This window comes from Camelus dromedarius, chromosome 17, assembly GCF_036321535.1.
Source record: "Camelus dromedarius isolate mCamDro1 chromosome 17, mCamDro1.pat, whole genome shotgun sequence".
Taxonomy (NCBI): domain Eukaryota; kingdom Metazoa; phylum Chordata; class Mammalia; order Artiodactyla; family Camelidae; genus Camelus; species Camelus dromedarius.
This window is the reverse complement of record NC_087452.1, coordinates 41328650-41348576: the sequence shown is the minus strand read 5'-3', so window position 1 is coordinate 41348576 and position 19927 is coordinate 41328650. Positions and strand designations below refer to the sequence as shown.

Sequence of the window (19927 nt, the reverse complement as noted above, 5' to 3'; positions counted from 1 at the left end):
ATCCACTGTGTATTTTATACTTACAGAACATCTTAATTCAGACTTCACATTTCAAATGCTCAGTAGTCTCACCTGGCTTTAGTGGCTACCATGTTGAATGGTGCAGGCCTAGAAGGAAAGGCAAAATTTATGCTGCAACAATGGTGCATTGTGCTTATACAAGATGAGTTTTGCAAGTCTTCTGTGCCTGGCTCAGTGTCCTTGGGAAACAAGTCATTTGGTCTTTGCCTTCCCAAACACACATCTGTGTACCTTGCAAGAACTTCTGACATCTGTCTCTTCTTGGGGTTTAGATCAGGGCCCAAGGGGTGGGTTGGAAAGTATTTTGAGTGAAATGTCAGGAGCCACTGGCTGGGGAGGAGGACCTGATTCCTATCTGTCCCATCAGGAGGTGCAGGCCTTGACTGCTCCAAGCTGTCTTTATAGGTGGGCTCCTCAGACCCAGAGATATTGTCCATTCCCTCAGGGGAGAAGTGTGTGTGGAATGGGTGAAGTGACCCTTGGGCCCAGTGTACTGGCAACTGTCGAGGACACGGACCACAGACTCACAGGCTGCTGGTACCCTTCCCCAGGGAAAGGTGTCCTCTGCTACCTGTCCTTGTACCTGCTAAACAATCCAGGCTCTGCCCTGGCTGGCTGGCCAGGCTGCCCTTTGGGAGGGGTGGGCACCCTCCTCAGCTCTTAGAGACTCTCCCAAGGTTGATGATGTGAGAAACTCATCCAGCCTCCCAGGCTCCCCACCTGGGTGAAGATGTAACACCTGGAACCCCACGGCCTCCCACAGCGTGGGTGGGCTGCTGTGCACTACCCAGCAGGGTCTTTCCAGGCATTGCGATTCCCCAGATAGCACTTGGACTTCCCCTGGCACTTCACCTAAGGAACTTCCTTTTCAGGGAGCCCAGTGGAGAGCGCCCATCCTATACTGTGGGCCTCTCTGACAATCTGATGAAAGCTTTCCATCCTTCCCCCAGGAAAATACAAATAAGATTGCATGCAAGAGTGTGCACATGCATTGTGCATGCACTCTCACTGTTCTGCACTGATACCAGGAAATTGTGGTCCTCTGGGTTGGACTCCTTGAAGTCCTTGGCTGCTCTGCACATGCCCATTGTATGTCTTAAGGGGCAACTTGCTGTCCTTGGGGGCTGCACTTGGCTAGTTCCCACATTGCTACCTACACCTACCTGTTGTAGCCAAAGGACATGACTTCTTTACTTCTGTTTTTTGTGACCCTGGCCACTGTTCACATTCCAGCCCTGGGTCTCCTGCTCCCCTTCCCTCCCCCAGGAAACCCTCCCCTGAGTGCCTATGCATTCAGCCCCCTACCTGGGAGCTCAGGGTAGTGCAGGTGAGAACCGAGGGACATCAGGTCAGAGTTAAGATCCACTTGCAGATACTAGCCTGTTACCTCGGACCGGGATCTGGGGCTGAGGCAGGGCTGGTCTGGGGAGTACTTTTTAGAATAACACTGGGTGGACAGCCCTCAGGCAGGGTCCTGGCCCGGTAGACTTCATTCTAGAACAGGATTTTTTAACCTTGACACTGTTGACAACTTGGACCTAATAATTCTTTGTTATGTGTGTATTGCAGGGAGGGGGAGTGTTGTCTTGTGCATTTTAGGATGTTTAGCGGCATCCTTGGCCTCTACCCACTAAATGCTAGTAGCATTTGTAATCATGAAGCCCGAAAATGCCCTGGGTAGGGGGGATGCAAATGAACTGATTGAGAACCTGATCTAGAATGTTCTCATGCTTTTAAACGGACAGACAGTTGTGGGAAGTGGGGCTAATGGCTAATGCCTGCTCTACACCCCCTCCATCGGATTCAGGGTGGGAGGCTGGATTCTCCCCAAAGCCTAGGAGAATCCTGCTTCGCTAAGCCTGCACAGCGTCAGAGTTTGGTTCGAATTCATGGTTCGAGTGAGCCGCTGGCCACCGAGTAGAATCCTGGCGTCCTTGAGTTTTCCCAGAAGTGGTTCAGGTTTCAGGGAGGCGGAGGTTGTGGGTGGCCCGGCAGCCTGCCTGCCGCCCCCGCCCACCGCCCTGACTGCGCGGCCAGGTTCGCACCGTGCCTCGCCCGCCCGCCCTCGCAGAATGTCAGGAAGGGCCGGGGCCGGGGCCTCTGCGCGGCGCTGCGCTCCTGTGCGCGCACCTGGCAGCCGCCGAAGCCGCCGCCGGCCGCGGGCCTAGCGGAGCGCCGGGCATGCCCTCCCCCGCGAGCGTGCCGGCCGTTGGGCGCCCCGGCGAGCCGCCGCCTCCCTGGGCCTGGAGCTCTGAGCCCTCAGACACCGGAGCCGGGGCGCCGCCTCTCCCCAAAGGTACGGGCGGCGTCTCCACCCTGGCCCCGGGGAGGTGGTGGGCAGCACAGGAGTCAGGACCGGCACCGGCCCTGCAGGCCCAGCCCAGGGGTTGATCCCTGCCGGCGCCTACTGGTTGGGCTTGGCAGGCTGGCAGCTCCGTGTTCCCTCTCCGCTCCTCCCCTGACCGGCCCGCGGCTCGGCCGGGAGCTGCCTGGGGTCTCCCCTGTAGTCTTGAAGTCTTCAACACACAGCTTGCTGCGCTGGGAACGGATGACAAACACTTCTTAGGGTGGGAGGAAGCCGTCTGAAAAGCTTCAGTTTCCAAGTTCGCGTCGCTGGTGTGTGAAGTGCTCCTTTAAAAGGATTTGTTTTTTGCTGGGGTTGAGACTTTCTCTTCCATCTTTTTTTGGGGCTTTCCAAAGGGGACTTTGTTGCCATCTCCGAATTATTTATCTTTTTTTTTTTAAACTTTCCCTCTCATTCCATCACCTGTTCTTTGTTCCAGAAGAGACACCCACCCCCTTGTTTGGGGCTTCCTTTTCCATCTTTGTCCACCAGGCTCACAGGCCTGCCATCTCAGCCCAAGACATGCCTGGTCCTTGAGGTCCTGGTGGTGCTGCTCCTGGATGCCTAAGTTTTTTGGTGGGGACTAGATGGGGGAGAGGAAACGCTACTGCCCTCTTCTGAGTCATTTTTTCAATTGGTGTCTCTGTCTGGCTGAGATTGTTGTGGGGGGTCAGCCCTGCCTCGGCCAGCCCAGCACCAGTCATGGCTTCCTGCATTTGGACAGCCCCGTGCTTTGCCCTGGTGATTCCAGTTCTGCTGTACACATGCGTGTGCCTTTTTCAGACTCAGGGACTGGCTGCCTTAGCTGGGTGTTTTCATTCATTGACACGTGATCTCTGGGAGTGGGTGTTGGAACAGGAGGCCTGCCCCACTGGTCTGATGTGTGGCCCTCCTCCCAGGGGGCCCTTCTCTAGGGGCCTGGCCGCTCAGTGGGACTTGTCTCTGGCTGGTTTCTGGGCTGGAGCTGAGGTGTTTTGTGAGGTGAGCACATGTTCTTGTTTGCAAACGTTCCTCTGCTGACTGTTTCAGTTCCACTCTGACAACCAAGGAGGCTAAAATTAGTTCTGGGGAAGGAAAAGGAAGGCTGCTTGGAAACCCAAGCCCTTGGCTCGAGGATGGAGGAACCTGCTTCCTGGGGTTTATGGCTGAACATTTCGGAAGATGTGACCAGACCAGCTGTTGCCTGTCCATCTGAGGAGAGGGAGGGGCCCCTGCTTGCCTTCTAGACTTGAACCAATGAGAACAGGAGGCTGACTTGGAAGCTGATGCTCTTGAGTGTTGATGCCAGGATGACTTTTCCTTCTGGCTTTTGTAGTGGTGCACAGTGTTTTCAGGTATGAGGACAATACCTTTTGATGTCCAGTGTCATTGATAGCCTCCTTTCCCCTTCGCCCTCACTGATCAGAAGGGGGTGCATGAGTTCTCAGAGCCCTGGACTGGCAGCCATGGGTTAAGAAAACTTTATGTACTGTTTGGGAATTTCCTTCTTATCCAAGTTCTGATATTCCCTTCAGGTACTCACAAGCCAGGCAGCCCAGGGGCTCCCTTGGAACTGCTGGTGGGGATGGGGGTGGGGTCAGAGGCGAGCCCTGTGGCCCAGGCTTCATAGGAGGTCCAGCTGCTTTGTTCCCTGAGGGCAGAGGGGATTAGGGTTCATCTGCTCTTAGGGGCTTAGAAAATAGAGGGGTAGAAAAGTTAGAGGTGAATTCTGGTTTCCCTTTCCACCTGGCTGGCCCCTCCTGTGAACTCCCCTCCCCCCCCAAGAGTGGTCCTGCGGGGCTACTTGGAGGAGGACAGCCAGGTCAGTGCAGTCCTGTCCCCCCTACCCTGGAAAGCCCCTCCTTAGCCTCCCCTCATCCAGGGGTCTCCTGGTTAGCTTCCCTGGAGTGTAACTGGGGGAGTAGTTGTCACTTTGACCATAACTTCTTTTCCTACTTAAAATTCAATTAATTTTTATTAATTAGTTTTACAAATACTACACATAGATTCAGTTGCAGAAATTCAGATGTTACAGATAAAACCAGGGTCTCTTTTACCAGCCCTGTCTGAGTCCTCCGGACGTGAGCCTTCTCAGATTGGTGGATATCCTTCTAGACATTTGACCTGTGTATCTATAGAAGTACTTAGAGAAATAGGGTTGGTAATTTTTTTTAAACCTAAAATGGTACTGCTCTCTTTCAAACATTTAACTGAAGTGTAAAATGCATGTTGAATAGTGTAATTAGTTTGAAAGCTTGGTGAACTTTCACAAAGTGAATATACCAATATAATGAGCCCGGATGGAGAATCAGGAATTTACCTGCCCTTCCCCCAGCCAAGCCCTCTCTTGCCATTCTAGTCTCTACCCCTAAACCCCAAAGGGTGACCACTCCTCTGACTTCTAACAGCATACGTTAGTTTTGACTGTCATTGTGCTTTATAGGTATGGACTCTTACAGTATGAACTGCTTTGCATCCATCTTTTGCTCACCATGTTTTGTAACTTGCATCCATTGTCGCGTGTCATGGCTTTTTAACCTCAGATCTGTTTTGGCAATCTTTTTAATAAATATGGATCTCAGTCTTTTTTTTTTTTTTAAATGGAGGTTAATGGGATTGAACCCAGGACCTGGTGCATGCTAAGCATGCACTCTACCACTGAGCCATATACCACTGAGCCATATACCCTCTTAACTCAGTCTTTTTGATAGCTGTGAAATTTCAGAGTTTGGATATAGGCTACATTTTGTCTGATCTCCTATTGATGGACTTTGTGATTGTTTACATATTACACCGGTTGCATCTCAAGGATAGATGACAAGAAGAGGGGACGTTCTGGGTCTCAAGACACTTAGGATATTTTAAATTTTAATAAATACTAAGAAACAGTTATACACGGTTATACCACATTGTCGTCTGTCCCCCCAACCCCATGGCAGTGGGGGTAGAAGCTGGGTGAGATGGCATGGCAGGTAGCCCTGCAGCAGTCTGTGAGCACCTCCGCACCTCCAGAAATGCTAGATTACAGAGGCTGGAAATAGCCAACTTCGTGAAGGATGCTGGACGGGGGAGCTCACTCACTTCACTGGCCTGGTGTCTGAGGGGAGCCAGAGAGGCTGCTTCCCCTTTTAAGTCTCCTGGTTACCGTGCCCACAGAGGGAAGTGGCAGCCGACCAGCCAGGCTGTGGTCTGGGTTTGGGACGGACGTGCACATGTGTGCTCACGAGCTGCGCTCCGTGCTGCCTCCACCCCTGGGGAGACTGTGCTCTTGCTGAAGGTTGTGAGTTGCTGTGGGGAGCAGGGCTCTCCTGGTGAGCTAAGTGCATTTGACACGTTCTTGGCATGACCGGATCCTGATGTGGTGGTGACGATGGTAGGGGCTATGGGGAAACCTGTAAAAGAATTACTCTAGAGTCTGATGGGCAGGTTTTCACAACAGAAGGGGCTCTGATGAGCTTCAGTTCCGGGCTGAATGTGTGCCTTGTTCCCTTGCACAATTTTCTGCCTTGACTGGCTGAAGATAGTTCGAGATGACTTGTTCTCAAAGCGCCTGCTCTCCTAGTCCCTTCTTCAGCACGCTCTCTACTCTGTCACTGCTGTTTCACTGGGACTGCTTGTGTAAGGCCACCTGTCAGGCCCGGCTCCTGGATGTAAGTGGCAGGGGGTTAATGGTACTGTTTTCATGTGTGAGTGACGTCCCAGTCAGCTCTCCCACATTGTACAGGTGATGTGCACTGTCTGTGCATTAATCTGCTCAGACTGCCCTGGCAGGATACCACAGACTGCGTGGCTTAAGTCACAGAAATTTATTTTCTCACAGTTCTGGAGACTTCAAGTCCAAGGCCAAGGTGTGGTCAGGACTGGTTCCTGGTGAGCCCTTTCTCCTTGGCTTGCAGATAGCAGCCCTCTTCCTGTGTCCTCACACGGCCTTCCCTCTGGGTGTGTATGCTCCTGTTGTGTCTTCCTCTTCTTATAAGGACATCAGTCCTCTTGGTTTAGGGCCCCACCCACATGACCTTAATTGACCTAATTTTACCTCTTTAAAGACCTTTCCCAGTACAGTCCCATTGGGGGTTTTGAATTTGGGACACACAATTCAGTCCATAATAGTCTGAAATAATAAGGTTGGTTGAAAGTGAATTCTGTTTTCCTCTTGAGTTACACTTTGGAATGGAAGTTACTTTTTTCAGGACTCTGCTTTGGGGTCAGTGTTCTTCTTAATTAACACTTTCCACAGGCAGTCTTATCTGCACCGGTCACCTCAGTTTCTGTGTATTTGTTGAGGTGTCTTTATGGTCCTGAAAATATATCTAAAAAGTGGGTAAAAAATAGCTATGGAAATACCCTCTTTTGATAATCAGGACCAACCCTCTTTCTGAAGGCACCTGAAAAGATGGACAGATTGAGAAAACATCTCTGGTTGAAAGCATTGTACAGCTAAGAGGACAGTGAAGACCTACTTACTAGGCCAGGGTCTGTGTGAGAACAGAGGTCCCTGGTGCTGACTTCTACATTTGAGTCTGTTTTCAGTTCCATATGGGCAACTTGAGAGGCTGGGCCTTGCATTTGATAGCCTTGAGGAGCTAAGGACACAGAAATTGGTCTTCCAAACAGAGAGTGGGTGTAGTGAGCTTCTCCTTTTGGGTTGGGACCCCAGTGGCCTAGGGGTGAGGGAGAGCCGAAAGAAGACAGACTCTAAAGTTGGATTAAGATGTCCTGGAATTAATGATGCCCTTAGCTGCCTGCCAGAAGCACCTGTAACATCTTTCTAGGAATATAACATCATTCTAGACCTCAGATTATTTCTGCAAACATTTTTGCACTATAATGACTGACCAGTCATTTTCAGTAAATAGCCGGGAGAAATATCACAGTTGAAGCCAGACCTGGGTGAGCTCTAAGAGTTATAGACATGTTGAACAATAGCAGTGCTCACTGTGATCAAGGGAATGAATGTCAGCAGAGAGCTAGGGAAAGATTTAACAACCAAATGAAAAATCTGTGGTAGAACTGACTTGTAGACTAACAGAAATTAAGAACTCAGTGACTTTATCAGGCAATGAGGTGCAACTGAAGAGAAATAGCGAACTGGTAATATACAGACAGAAAAGATGCATAATACAGAAGAGAGGGAAAGACCCAGAGGTTGAAGTGAGAAGGTCTTAGGTCCAAATAATCAGAGTCACAGAAATAAAGGACCGAGGAGATCATAGCTAGGAAACTGGTAAAAACAAAGTAGGACATTAAGCCACAGATTGAAGAAGCCCTGTGAACCTCGGTACAATAACAAATTAAAAATTCCACTCCTATTCCTATCACAGCCAAACTTCTGAAAACCAAAGACAGAGAATCTTCAAAAAACAAAATAGCCAGAGAAGAAAGGAATTCCTATCAAAAGAGCAATGGTTATATCGATGGCTGACTTCTCAAAAACAGTGAAAGCCAGCAGACAACAGAATGATAGTTTTAAGTGCTGAAAGAAAGAATTGTCAACCTAAACTTCAACAGCAGGTGATATTGTCCTTCAGGATAGAAGGTGTCAGGTAAAGAGAGTGTTCTTGAGACAGAGGGAGTAACTAGATGGAATGTCAGAGACGCAGATGAAGGGCCATGAAAAGGTTACATACCCAGACCTTTATTCTGTGAGGGAAGTGTGTCATTGAGTTTGAAATACATATAAAAACAAAATCTACATAGCACGGGGAACTATGTTCAATATCTTGTAAAAACCTTTAATGGAAAAAATATGGAAATGAATATATGTATGTATATGCACGACTGGGATACTGTGCTGTACACAAGAGATAGATGCATTGGAATTGACTGTACTTCAATTAAAAACAAAAAACAAAAACAAAACCTGACACCAGTGCTGTATGTGAGGGTGGAGTGAAAATGGAATTTATTCTAAAAGTTCTTACATTATCTAGAAAGAGGGTGAAATTACCAATTAACGTTAGAGTTTGAGAAGTCAAGGCATGCTGTGATCTCCAAGGTAACCACTGAAGGGTAGGAGGGTGATAACTTTCAAGCTGAGAAGGGGGACAAATAGAGTCATAGAGACGTCTCACGCTGAAAAGAAGGCAGTAAAAGAGAGATCAGGGAACACAGAGTGCGAGAGAGAAATAGAATTAATATCCCCCGAATAAACATAAGGTGCAAAATTCCTTAAAACATTCACGAAATAGAACCCCGCAATATGTAGAAATAATGATTCATCACATCCAAATGTTTTTATCCCAGAAATGCGTAGTGGACGTAACAGTTGAAAATCTAATCTGCCACGTTCACAGAGTAAAGAAGGGCAGTATAGGATTATCTTAGTAGATGCAGAAAAGGCTTTTAGGGTTCATCTTTAGTTAATCCTCAGAGTAAAACAATTTGGAACTGCAAAGGACCAAGAAGAGCCAAGGCTGTCTTGAAGAAAAAGAACAAGGTGCACCTACTGGATTTCAGGATTTGTTGTAAAGCTGTAGTAATTAAAACGGTGGGCTTTTGATGCAATAGCTAAATAGACAGTGGAATAGAAGAGAAAGGCCAGAAATATAGTCATGCCTGTGTGGATGCTTAAGACAAAAGGAAAACAACACACAAGTTGGTAAATGGACAGTTCTTCCAATAAAAAAGCACTTCAGTTCGTACTGAGGTGATGTTTTGTAGGTATGAGAGATTGTTTCAATATTGGGAGGTAGTATTAATTGACAGGGCTTTGAGATTTTGATGTCTGAGTGTTGTAAAACTTTTTATCTTACAGCCACTGCAGCTTCTGTTGGTCTGATACACTTATTTCCACCCATTTACTTTCAGCTTGTCTTGGGGAATTTTTTTGAGCAGGGTTGGGGGTGGGCAGCCAGCCGTGGTGAATGGTAGCGAAATCTGAGGATCTGGCTGCCCATTACCAACCAGCCCTTCTGTCTTTGGGCGTATCTCTGCCTCTCTTTCCAGAGACATCTGGTGCCACAAATTCCTGAGTTTGGGGTTCTTTGGTAGACACCATGTTGTTTCTCAGTATTCTCCACAGCCAGTGTTGGAGTCTTGTGCTTGACCACTTGGGTATTTGCTTTCCAACCTCAGAGCTTCATTTCTGTGGTTATTTCCTGTTCTTTTTGTCCTTATAGGTTTATGCCTTAAAAACCGTTCCTTTGCTGTGGTTTCAGTGGGATTATGGGAGGGAGCAAAAGTAATATTTGCATGTAATTCTTGACCTTTCCCTGGAAACGCTGTATCCAGCGTTCTTCAGGAATGATGGGCCCTGGAGAAAGGCAGGTGTTCCAGAGATGGCCCTGGGTCCACACCTTGTTCTGTGGGAGGAGGTGCCAGGGACTTGCTTACAGAGTCCAAGTTGGAAGTGACTTGAGGTGACCTAGCTTGATTCCTTGTTCCTGGGCCGGGCTTCTGAAGGCAGGTAGACTTCCTCTTGGCACTCTTGGAAGCTGCTCCTGCACTTCCATAGCTGGCAATAATAGTGAGCAGAGCAACTGAAAAACCTCCTCATACAAGGCAGACAGAAATGCTGGATAAAGTGTGCCAGATACCCTTTGTAAATGCAGATGCCCAGTTGCATGTGTAAGAAAGGAAGGGAGATGCGAGAGGGGGCTGGAAACTAGAGCTGTACACCGTCACTAGCTGAGTCTGCTTATTCTCGGGGGATTTGCTTCTCTCCAGAAGTTAGAGGTATGGCCTTAGTAGCAGACTGTGAGGAACTGGAGGTAAGATGTGGAATTGAGATTGAGGCTCTCACATGGAAAGACTTCCATGGGTTATACCTTCAGTGAAAGTATAGACTAGAAGAAACATCCTTTTGCTGATCAAGGGAATAGATAATAAAATTGTCTTGGCCTAGGTTAGTGGAGGGGGTGGGTGGTTTGTCTTGAGAATTTGTAACCGTAGATCTGTGCTTCCATGAGCTTGGAGTTGAAGTTTATACCATCTGTGTTTCCTGGGAAACTGGAAGTTGAGAAGTTAAAATGATTCCACATTGGTAATGTCCTAGAGAATTTGGCAGAATTTGGCAGAAGCGAAAATATAAATTATCTCTGGCAGCTTGCCCCCTCAAACTTGTCCTCACTTTTTATTCCCACACAAAAGGCCCCCACTGAACATAAGCTCTGTATCCAAAAACAGAAATCCAAAACTCCATAACACACAGGGAAACAAGATACCATGAGTGAAAACCATCAGAAATGACAAGTGGCAGAAATAGGTGTTTAAGAAGTGAAATCACGGAGTTGTTAAGATAGGGATTTGGAAATATTGACAAAGAACAGAGGTATCAAGGTTTTGTTTTTTTTAAAATAGACCTTCTAGAAATGAAAAAAAATAGATTGAATTTATAAATTAAGTGGAAGAACGAAACAGCAAATTAGACTCAGCTAAAGAGCGAATTAATGAATTGGAAGTTAGAACTATGGCATTATCTGTGATAATGCTTAGACACAGAATTGGAGAGTATGAAAGCAGAGTTAAGAGACGGGATGGTCAGATATACTTGTAATAGGAATTTCTGAGTCATAGAATGGGGAGGTGCAATATTCAAACTGGTAAAAGCCAAGAATTTTTCAGAATCAATGAAAGCCATCAATCATCAGAGTGAAAGAATATTCTTCTGAGCAGTGTAATTACGTTTAAAAGTAGACTTAGACATAGAGCTTGTGAAACTGCAAGGAGCAGATCTGAGGAAGCAGCCGGAGGGACAAGACAGAGCATCTACAAAGCTAGGCTTGACTTTTCAGCAATGACAGTGGAATAATATTTTCAAAATGCCTAGAGAAAATAATTCAACCTAAAAGCTTATCTTCTTCTGAACTGTCAGTTAGGAGGAAGAACAAAATGACATTTCAGAAAGGCAGACAGAGGCTTCTCCACCAAAAGATCTTTTCTAAAGAGAGAGGTTCTTCAGGGCGGACAGTGGTCCTGGAAGGAAGAGCAGAGATGCTGTGAGCGCACAAGCTGGTGAACGTGCGTACAAGTAAGCAAATGCTGCCCGTGTAAAACAAACAGTATCTGCTCTGGGAGGCAGGTAAGAGGAACAACTACAATTAGATACTGAACACAAATGTTAGGTCCAACTAATTACATATAAGTTGAAAAGAGATAATTGGAGTGTGAGCAGTTAAGTTCCTATGAGGGATGGGAGACATGCTGATTATTAACTTTGGGCTTCTAGCATAAACGTACATGTTAAAATTTAAAGAGTAGTCTATAATAGAATAGAAATAGAGTGCATTACTTCCAGACCAGAAGTGGCTGAAATACAGAATTAAAAAAAGATAATCCAAAGGTGGTAGCAGTAGAGGAAAAACAAATTTAAACATAGTGGTAGTCATACATGTAACAGGACTCGATTCCAGATCAAAGACAGTGTTAGGCTGAATTGGGGGAAAAAGATAAAGATTTAAAATAAAAGTTGGAAAAAGATAAACTGGGAAAATACTACAAGAAATGTCATGTGACATTTGTTAGTGTCACACAACATACACTTGCTGGCAGAGAGCAAATCAACAGATGAGGAGGGTTACTGTGCAGTCAGAAAAGTTTTACTGGAATATGAAAAGAATTTCTGCAACGCAAAGGAAAAGAAGCCCAGGAGAAAAGTGGGAAAGGATGTGAACAGGCAGTTCTCTGAAGGGGCTGATAGACAGATGATCGTTGTAAAGTAATCAGGAAATGAGGATCAAAACTGTGATAGAGGGTTTCACGTTGACCAGGTGAACAGATATCAGGGGGTGAGGGTGTGGCTCAGTGGGGCTGTCTTCTGCTGTGCACACGAATTGGTCCATCCACTTGGGAGAACTGTTTGAGCGTATCCAGTGGGCTGAAGATGCTCATCCTGTGTGCGCTGTGGGTGTATTCCTAGAGGACCGCATGCTGACGAGCACCAGAAAGCGCACAAAAGAGGATTCAGGAGGATTCATAGGGGTGGTGCTTAAAGCAGCAGACGTTGTAAGTAACCCAAAAGTCCAGCAGGAGGATGGATACTTAGGTTGTGGTAAGGTCATACAGCGGACTGTTGGCTGCACAGAGGATGAAGGCTTTGCAGAGCTGCAGGAGATGCAGCAGGGCATGGAAAGGGCATGCACTCCAGAGCCAGACTGCCTGGCTTCCAAACCTGGTTTTGACATTTAATAAATAAGTTGGGTAAGTTGTTTCACCTTTTTGTGCTTTACTTTCCTCATCTGCAAAAGGAGGACCCTCACAGGGTTGTCATGGGGATTAAATGAATTAACATCTGTAAAGAGCTTATTAGTTGCTTAGTAGTGCCTGCTGTGCGTTTGTTGAATGAGAGTGTGTCAGTTTGGATGGTCCACAAATATATGGGTGATGGGGGGGCAGGCAGCAGACATGCCAGTTAGAGATTGTGTTTGGCTGCTAGAAGCACATACTCAAGTTCAGAGATAAAACGTGGGCATGTTTGGATTCTTTTCTGACCCTTGTTTGTATGTGCCACTCCACAGTGTGTGCACACTCAATCATGCACGTGTGTGTATGTCTGCGTGTGTGTCTGTCTGTCTGTCTCGTGTCCTAGCTCTCCCCCTCGCCCACCCCCTTACCTCCATTTCCCTTCCCTGTAGTCCCCATACCCCAGCTGTCCTCACTCTGGTTGTGGGGAAGGTGGTGGGGATGCTGCGGTGTGGACTAGGGGAGGTGGAGTCATGGACTCAGAAACGGGTACTGTCGCTGGGCACCCTCACCATCAAGACCCTCCTTGACTCCTCAGGAGGAACCTGCTGGGGCCTGAGATGGATGTGGTGCTGGATGGCATCTCGTTCTCAGCACTCTGCAGTGCCTACATAGGTGGGTGGGGCCCCTAGGAGCCAAGGCCACAGCGGCCCTCTGGCTGCTGGAGTCCACAGTACGCCTGGGACACACCAAGTCCAGAGCTCAGGGGTCCCAAGGGAGGTGCAGCTACTCTCGCTCCAAATCCTCCCACTGAGACTCTGCCTCACTTCTCTGTCCCTCTTCCCTCTCCCCATTGGATTTCCCCCTTTTCTCCCCAGTGAATGTCAGGTGCATCCAGGCCAACTGGCCTGAGAAATAGACCACAAGTGTCAAAGCTGGTCCATTTAGGTCCAGTTCCCGGAATGTGGGTTCTGGTGGAATCTGCATGTGCTGTTTTTTTTTTTTGGTGGTGGTGTGTGTCCAGGAGTGGGCTTTCTCTGCCCCGTCTGGGCTGAGGGTTTGGGGGGCCCTGGAGGTGCCTTTCCACCAGGTGTAGGCCCTTTGGAACACTGGGACTGCCTACTGGGGACAGGGCCGCTTATATACCTGATCCCTTGGAAGCCAGCGGTTGGGTTGGCTGGTGCTCAGGGGTCGAGCCCGCCACTTGGCCGGGTGTCTAGGGAGAGGCTCCCCCTAGGGCTCTGAGGCAGCAGAGATGAGGGGGCACAGCACCCTCTCTGCCAGGTTGGGTGAGTGGGCTGGGTCGGAGGAGCCCCTGTGCACGGGTGTCCCGGCCTGTGAGTGTGGGCAGGAGCCCTGTGTCTATTAAAAGGCGGAGGCAGCTTTGTCGTTGGAGTGTTGCCAGAAGCTATAAATAGCTGTGAGTGTGCAGAAGTAGCTTGCCAGGGAGGAGGGAGGGGGATCCCTCTCCAGCTGGCAGCACAGCCAAGTAGGGGGGTGCCTGGAGTCTCCCAGTCTCCCTGGTCCCCCTGGGGCTCTGAATGCAAAGCTCTTGGCAGGTGTGGGTGTGCACACCCCCAACTTGATGGGGCGGGTGGGGGGTATGTTGTGAAGGAATGGCGTAAGTGGCAGGGAGGGGTCTGACTCTAATATAACAGCCAACGTGCCAGGCATTGTTCTTACCACTCTTTAAGTGCATTAACTCATTTCCCTGTTGGAACAGCCAAGGAAGTAGGAGCTGTTACTATCTCCTTTTCACAAGTGGGGAAATGGAGGCACAGGGTGGCTGGGTGACTTGCCAGAAAGCATCAGGGCTGGAACTTGAACGGGGTCAAGGCTGCCTTTTTCTCTGTTGTCTGTAGGAGGATTTGGTCAGGTAAAAAGTCCAGTGACATCCCGAATCCTTGGGTCCTACCAGGAGCCTTGAGATTTGGAGTTCCTATCCCTGTCCATGTGGGTCCTGCCCACAGTAGTGGCCAGAGGGGTCCGTGCCTGGTCAGCAGACTGGAGAGGGGAGCTGGGCCAGCCTTGGCCACTCCCGATGTCTGGTGTCCTCTCTCGTTCGAGCTCCTAGTCTCACACGAGGGCAGGGGCTTGTGGTCTGAGCAGAGAGGGGTTTCCCTTAGGACCCTTGGCTTGGGCTGCAGGCTGAAGCCATCCGTCCTGTTGTCCCCTCCCTGCAAAATCCTGGTGCAGGTTTGCAGCCATGCTTGAATGACAGAAGTGTTCCAAGGGGCAGTTGGGGTTTGCAGTGTTTGGCTATCTGGATGTCACATGAACAGGGGCTGGAAGCGGGCACAGAGTGAGTGGGGAGTGCCCACAGGGGTCTTGAGGGCCAAGCCCCGCTGGGAGGGTCATCTGTTATCACCGCTTGGGGCACATGCTCCTCTTGACCACCTTCTCCAGCCCTGCCAGGCCCAGTGCTGGTTGCTGCATGCAGAAGGGACCCTGGAGAGTCCTTGCCTCCCATTCAGTCTGGACAGGAGAGGGATGTGTGTGTACGGTGGGGGACACACCCGCAGTGTCTCCCTGGGGGACCGTGGTGAGCGTGGGATGAGGCAGAGGCAGCAGCAGGAGGCTGCCCTCTGGTTTCTCAGACCTGGTCCCTGAGATCTGCATCAGAACATTGGAGACAGAGGGGCTGTTTAAAGACGTAGATTCTGCCCCCACTCCAATTGGACCGGTCTGGGTTGGGCTAGGAACATGCGTTTTTAGCTCCAGCCTCCTGCCCCACCCAACACAGTGATTCTGACATGCCCTGGGGTTTGGAGGGCCACCCCGCCGATTGCTGCTGCTTCCACTCAGGAGCATCTGTGTGTCTGGCCATCAGTCTGGCCACCCTGTCTCCCTGGGACCCGGATCGGGGAGTGGGGCTCTGGGGCGGCTCAGCAAATCCCTCACTGGGGCGCAGGTTCCGGGCGCGGGGAGGCCGAGACGCGGGAGTGCATCTACTACAACGCCAACTGGGAGCTGGAGCGCACCAACCAGAGCGGCCTGGAGCGCTGCGAGGGCGAGCAGGACAAGCGGCTGCACTGCTACGCCTCCTGGCGCAACAGCTCGGGCACCATCGAGCTGGTCAAGAAGGGCTGCTGGCTGGACGACTTCAACTGCTACGACAGGTACTGCTGCCCCTCCGCCCTCGCGGTTCCACCGGGGCCGCGGGTCTGCAGCGACCCTGGCGTTGGGGTGGGAGGGGACAGCGGGGTGCTGCTGGGTCCCTGCCCCAGTCCCAAGGTACCCAGGAGGGCTCCAGGTGCACCTCCCCACTCTGGGTTCTGCTTTAGGGGAGGTGGGCTCACACTGCCCTCCCTCCAGCCCCTCATGGTTCTCCATGGGCCTCTCTGTCTGCGGGGAGGGTTTTGGCTGGGCCACCCTGGGGAGTCTGTGTCCCTCAGCTGAGGGGCATATGGGAAACTGTGCCTCCAGGCAGGAGTGTGTGGCCACCGAGGAGAACCCCCAGGTGTACTTCTGCTGCTGCGAAGGGAACTTCTGCAACGAGCGCTTCACCCACCTGCCCGAGGCGGGGGGCCCGGAAGGTGAGGGCCTTTGATGGGGAGTAGACATGGGCTGGCCTTGGCCCCGGACCGTGGAGTGCTCAGCTCCTGCGTGGGGTGGGGAGTGGCTGCAGGGCTCTCTGGTCTGGACCTGGAGGTGTGTGGGTAGGCGGGCTGTGTGACACCGGGCTCCATGTGTCCCCCAGTCATGTACGAGCCACCCCCGACAGCCCCCACCCTGCTCACTGTGCTGGCCTACTCACTGCTGCCCATCGGGGGCCTCTCCCTCATTGTCCTGCTGGCCTTCTGGATATACCGGCATCGCAAGCCCCCCTACGGCCACGTGGACATCCATGAGGTGAGATGGGGCTGGCTTGGGGCGGGGCAGGGTAGAGATGGGGAGGCCAGGCTAGTCCCTGTTAAGCCCTCGATCTCCCCAGGATCCTGGACCTCCACCCCCGTCCCCTCTGGTGGGCCTGAAGCCACTGCAGCTGCTGGAGATCAAGGCTCGGGGGCGCTTTGGCTGTGTCTGGAAGGCACAGCTCATGAATGACTTCGTGGCTGTCAAGATCTTCCCGCTCCAGGTGAGCATCTGCTAGGCTCCAGGTCATCCACCCCTGCTGTGGCCCAAGCTCTTCCACCCCAGGGCAGTCCAGGCCCCTCCAGGAGGGATGAAAGAAAAGTGAGCCCCGTTGCAGGTGGTGACATTCCATCATGGGGCTATGGTAGGGCTTTGCAAAACCTCAGTCCACTCTGGTTTTCAGGGTTTTGTTTTGACATCAGGTTCTGCTTAGAGGCCCTGGACACCAGGCTACCCAGAGCAGTTGCCCGGGGCACTTAGCAAAGCCAGGCCCCCTCTGCTTCTAATGGGTTGGGTGGTCCTGGACCCCCCCACTCCTGTCTCTGGACCTCAGGAGCCCCCTTTGTATGTCGGGGTATTGATTTATAATCACTACTGGCTGCCACCCTCAGAGGCTGAGGTTGGGGGCAGGCGGGGCCAGTGGTGTGGCTGCGGTGGGGTTCAGCCGCATCCCTGCCTCAGGACAAGCAGTCGTGGCAGAGCGAGCGGGAGATCTTCAGCACCCCTGGCATGAAGCACGAGAACCTGCTGCAGTTCATTGCTGCTGAGAAGCGAGGTTCCAACCTGGAGGTGGAGCTGTGGCTCATCACGGCCTTCCATGACAAGGTGAGCACATCCGTGGACTCGCCCCCCACGGGCCATGGCATGGGCCCCACCCTTCCACGGGTGTGGACATGAGGGTCTGCAGTGAGAACCCCTGTCCCTGAGATCAGTTCTCATGAATGGGAGTAGTGACTTCATGATTATCACCCTCTGCCACCCCATCCCCAGCCCCTTCTGGCCACATGAGTTCTAGCCTCCCAGGAGATGAGCCCTGCCGTTGGCCCACGGAGATAGCCCTCCTGGGGCTGGGCTGCGTCCCGGCTCCTGTGCCCAGAGCCTGTGCTGTCTCCTCCAGGGCTCCCTCACGGATTACCTCAAGGGGAACATCATCACGTGGAATGAATTGTGTCACGTGGCAGAGACAATGTCAAGAGGCCTCTCATACCTACACGAGGACGTGCCCTGGTGCCGTGGCGAGGGCCACAAGCCATCTATTGCCCACAGGTACCTGGGTTAGCAGTAGCCCCCTCTGCGTTTGACCTGGAGCTGTAGAGAGGGTTGGAGGGTGAGAGCAGGGCCCAGGGGGTCTCAATTACATGACGGCACAAAACCCTGGGCCCACCTGGCCCTTCTTCCTTCCTGGTATCCCCGGCAGGCCTCTCGAGGCAGTTTTCTGGTGCCCTCCACTGGCCATAGTAGGAAGTGCAGACTGCATTACTTCGGTGGGTATTTGGTTTAGTAGTTCTCAAACTTTTTGATTAGGATCCTGTTACACTCTTGAAGAGAACCTCTGTGTGTGTGGGTTATGTCTGTTGGTATTTGCTGTATTAGAGCACACATATTCCATTAACTGTCAGAGTGATGAGATCACTGGAAAATGCTGTACCCCTGGGAGAATGAGCTTAAAAAAGGGCAAATAAACAGATTATGATGAAAAGAGTCTCAGAGACTTGCTGGGGTGCTTAGATCACATGTTGAGACCCCCTGTGTTAACTTATCATAGTGCTTTTAAATGGCAGGCACTGCTCTCAACGCTTAGAAACGCCAAGTCATTTTAGCCTCCTTACTGCCCTGTGAGGTAGATACTGTTTTCCCAGCCCATCTTACAGATGAAGGAACAGTAGGGCATAAGAGCTGACTGTGAGGGAGGGAACCCTCAAATTCCAGGGTTCAGAGCTGAAGGGCCCCACCGATAACAACATTCACGACACAGAAGGTTGACTGTATGAAATTGCCATTTTTGTAGATCAAAAACGGTTGAATGTCGACTCTTACATACAGTTCAACCTAATAGTAGTGCATAGTAAGTGTGCCAGGGGCGGCCCGAAGCATTTGTACATCAGTTTAGCTCTCACACCAAGGCTGAGACAGACATGGGGAGATTGAGAACCAAAGCAGCTCTGCTTGTGAGAGGCGGGTCTGAGTGCTCACCCCAGCACCTGCTCAGCCCTGCCCTGGTAGCAGGCTCCAGCTTCTTGGGGGCCTGCATGGAAACCGAGGCAAGTTCATTGAAACTTCTCTTTTGACTCACATCCCACATGGTGTAAATTCTTCCCAGAAAACGTGCGTCCCAGGCTGCTCTGCCTGCCTTCATCCGCTCTGAGAACATGAGGGCTGGCCTTTGATACTGTGGAAACTGGGATGGGGTCGGCCCAGCCACAGAGGTGGGTGTGGCTGTGGCAGCTCTGGCGGAAGTGCACCTGGGGAGGGGGTGTCCTAAAGCTGCCTGCCTGTGGGGCGTCATGGGACTTCACCCTGCTTCAGACCCTGCTGCCCAGATAGGGTGGGATGGCCTGGCTTCGGGTCTCTGGGGGTCAAGGTGGGAAGCCAGGAGCTGGGTCGATTGGACCACGTGCTCAGCTCCGTCTCAGTTGAGTGTCTCCACAGGGACTTTAAAAGCAAGAATGTATTGCTGAAGAGTGACCTCACGGCTGTGCTGGCTGACTTTGGCCTGGCTGTGCGGTTTGAGCCAGGGAAACCTCCAGGGGACACTCATGGGCAGGTGAGGAGCCTTGGGGTGCAAGACAGGGGCTGGCACGGGGGTGGAGGACCGCCCTTCTGGTGTTCAGCTGGCAGGGAGCAGGGGCAGGACCACTGCGTGAGCTCAGAGTGCTCAGAGCTCTGGGAGCAGTGCTCTGGTTTCACCAGTGGGGCAAGCGAGGCCCGCAGGGTAGCAGGGCTTCCCTGGCTGGTCAGCGAGAAACAGGTTCCCCACTGGAAATCTCTCTCTTCTTCTAGTTGTAATGATCAAGCAAGATAAAAATAAGATAAATACGAGTATACTAAAAATCCAAACCAAAAACCTAGAAAAAGTAACGCAAAGTTAAGCCTAAGCCAATCATCCTAAAACAACTGCCGTTAATATTTTTAAGTATTCCTCCCCTTCAGTAAAATGCACATCATCTGTGTAGCCCCTTATGGTGTCGATGGACTTAAGAGGGAGCAGTTCCATGCTGGATTACTGCTGTCTCAAATGATACCTTAAAATTATCACTGAGGTGTAATTTACATCGTGACCCCGTGGTCTCCACGTGAATGTGGTGAATCATAGATGGCCATCATGATTCACGGCCCTGTCCATGCACATGTGATCTGGCTCCTGTGTCAAGCTGTGAGTACATCTGTGCTTGGTCGGTGACTGCAGACCCTCCCTGTCCTCATGCAGGTGGGCACGCGGCGGTACATGGCTCCTGAGGTGCTTGAGGGAGCCATCAACTTCCAGAGAGACGCCTTTCTGCGCATTGACATGTATGCCATGGGGCTGGTGCTGTGGGAGCTCGTGTCCCGTTGCAAGGCTGCGGATGGTGAGTCTGGACGGGAGCCCCGAGCATCCTGGGTGTGAGATGG

The 19927-nt window shown here is 50.9% G+C and overlaps 1 protein-coding gene across 1 annotated transcript in view; it reads left to right on the top strand.

Moving 5' to 3' along the window:
* ACVR2B (activin A receptor type 2B) overlaps positions 1 to 19927 on the top strand; it is a 34763-nt gene that overhangs the window by 2986 nt on the left and 11850 nt on the right. The window contains exons 2-9 of the mRNA XM_031469970.2: positions 15375 to 15582; positions 15890 to 15999; positions 16164 to 16315; positions 16398 to 16541; positions 17000 to 17143; positions 17436 to 17584; positions 18968 to 19082; positions 19746 to 19884. Of these exons, the coding sequence (XP_031325830.2) occupies positions 15375 to 15582; positions 15890 to 15999; positions 16164 to 16315; positions 16398 to 16541; positions 17000 to 17143; positions 17436 to 17584; positions 18968 to 19082; positions 19746 to 19884 (1161 nt within the window). The remainder of the gene's footprint in view (positions 1 to 15374; positions 15583 to 15889; positions 16000 to 16163; positions 16316 to 16397; positions 16542 to 16999; positions 17144 to 17435; positions 17585 to 18967; positions 19083 to 19745; positions 19885 to 19927) is intronic.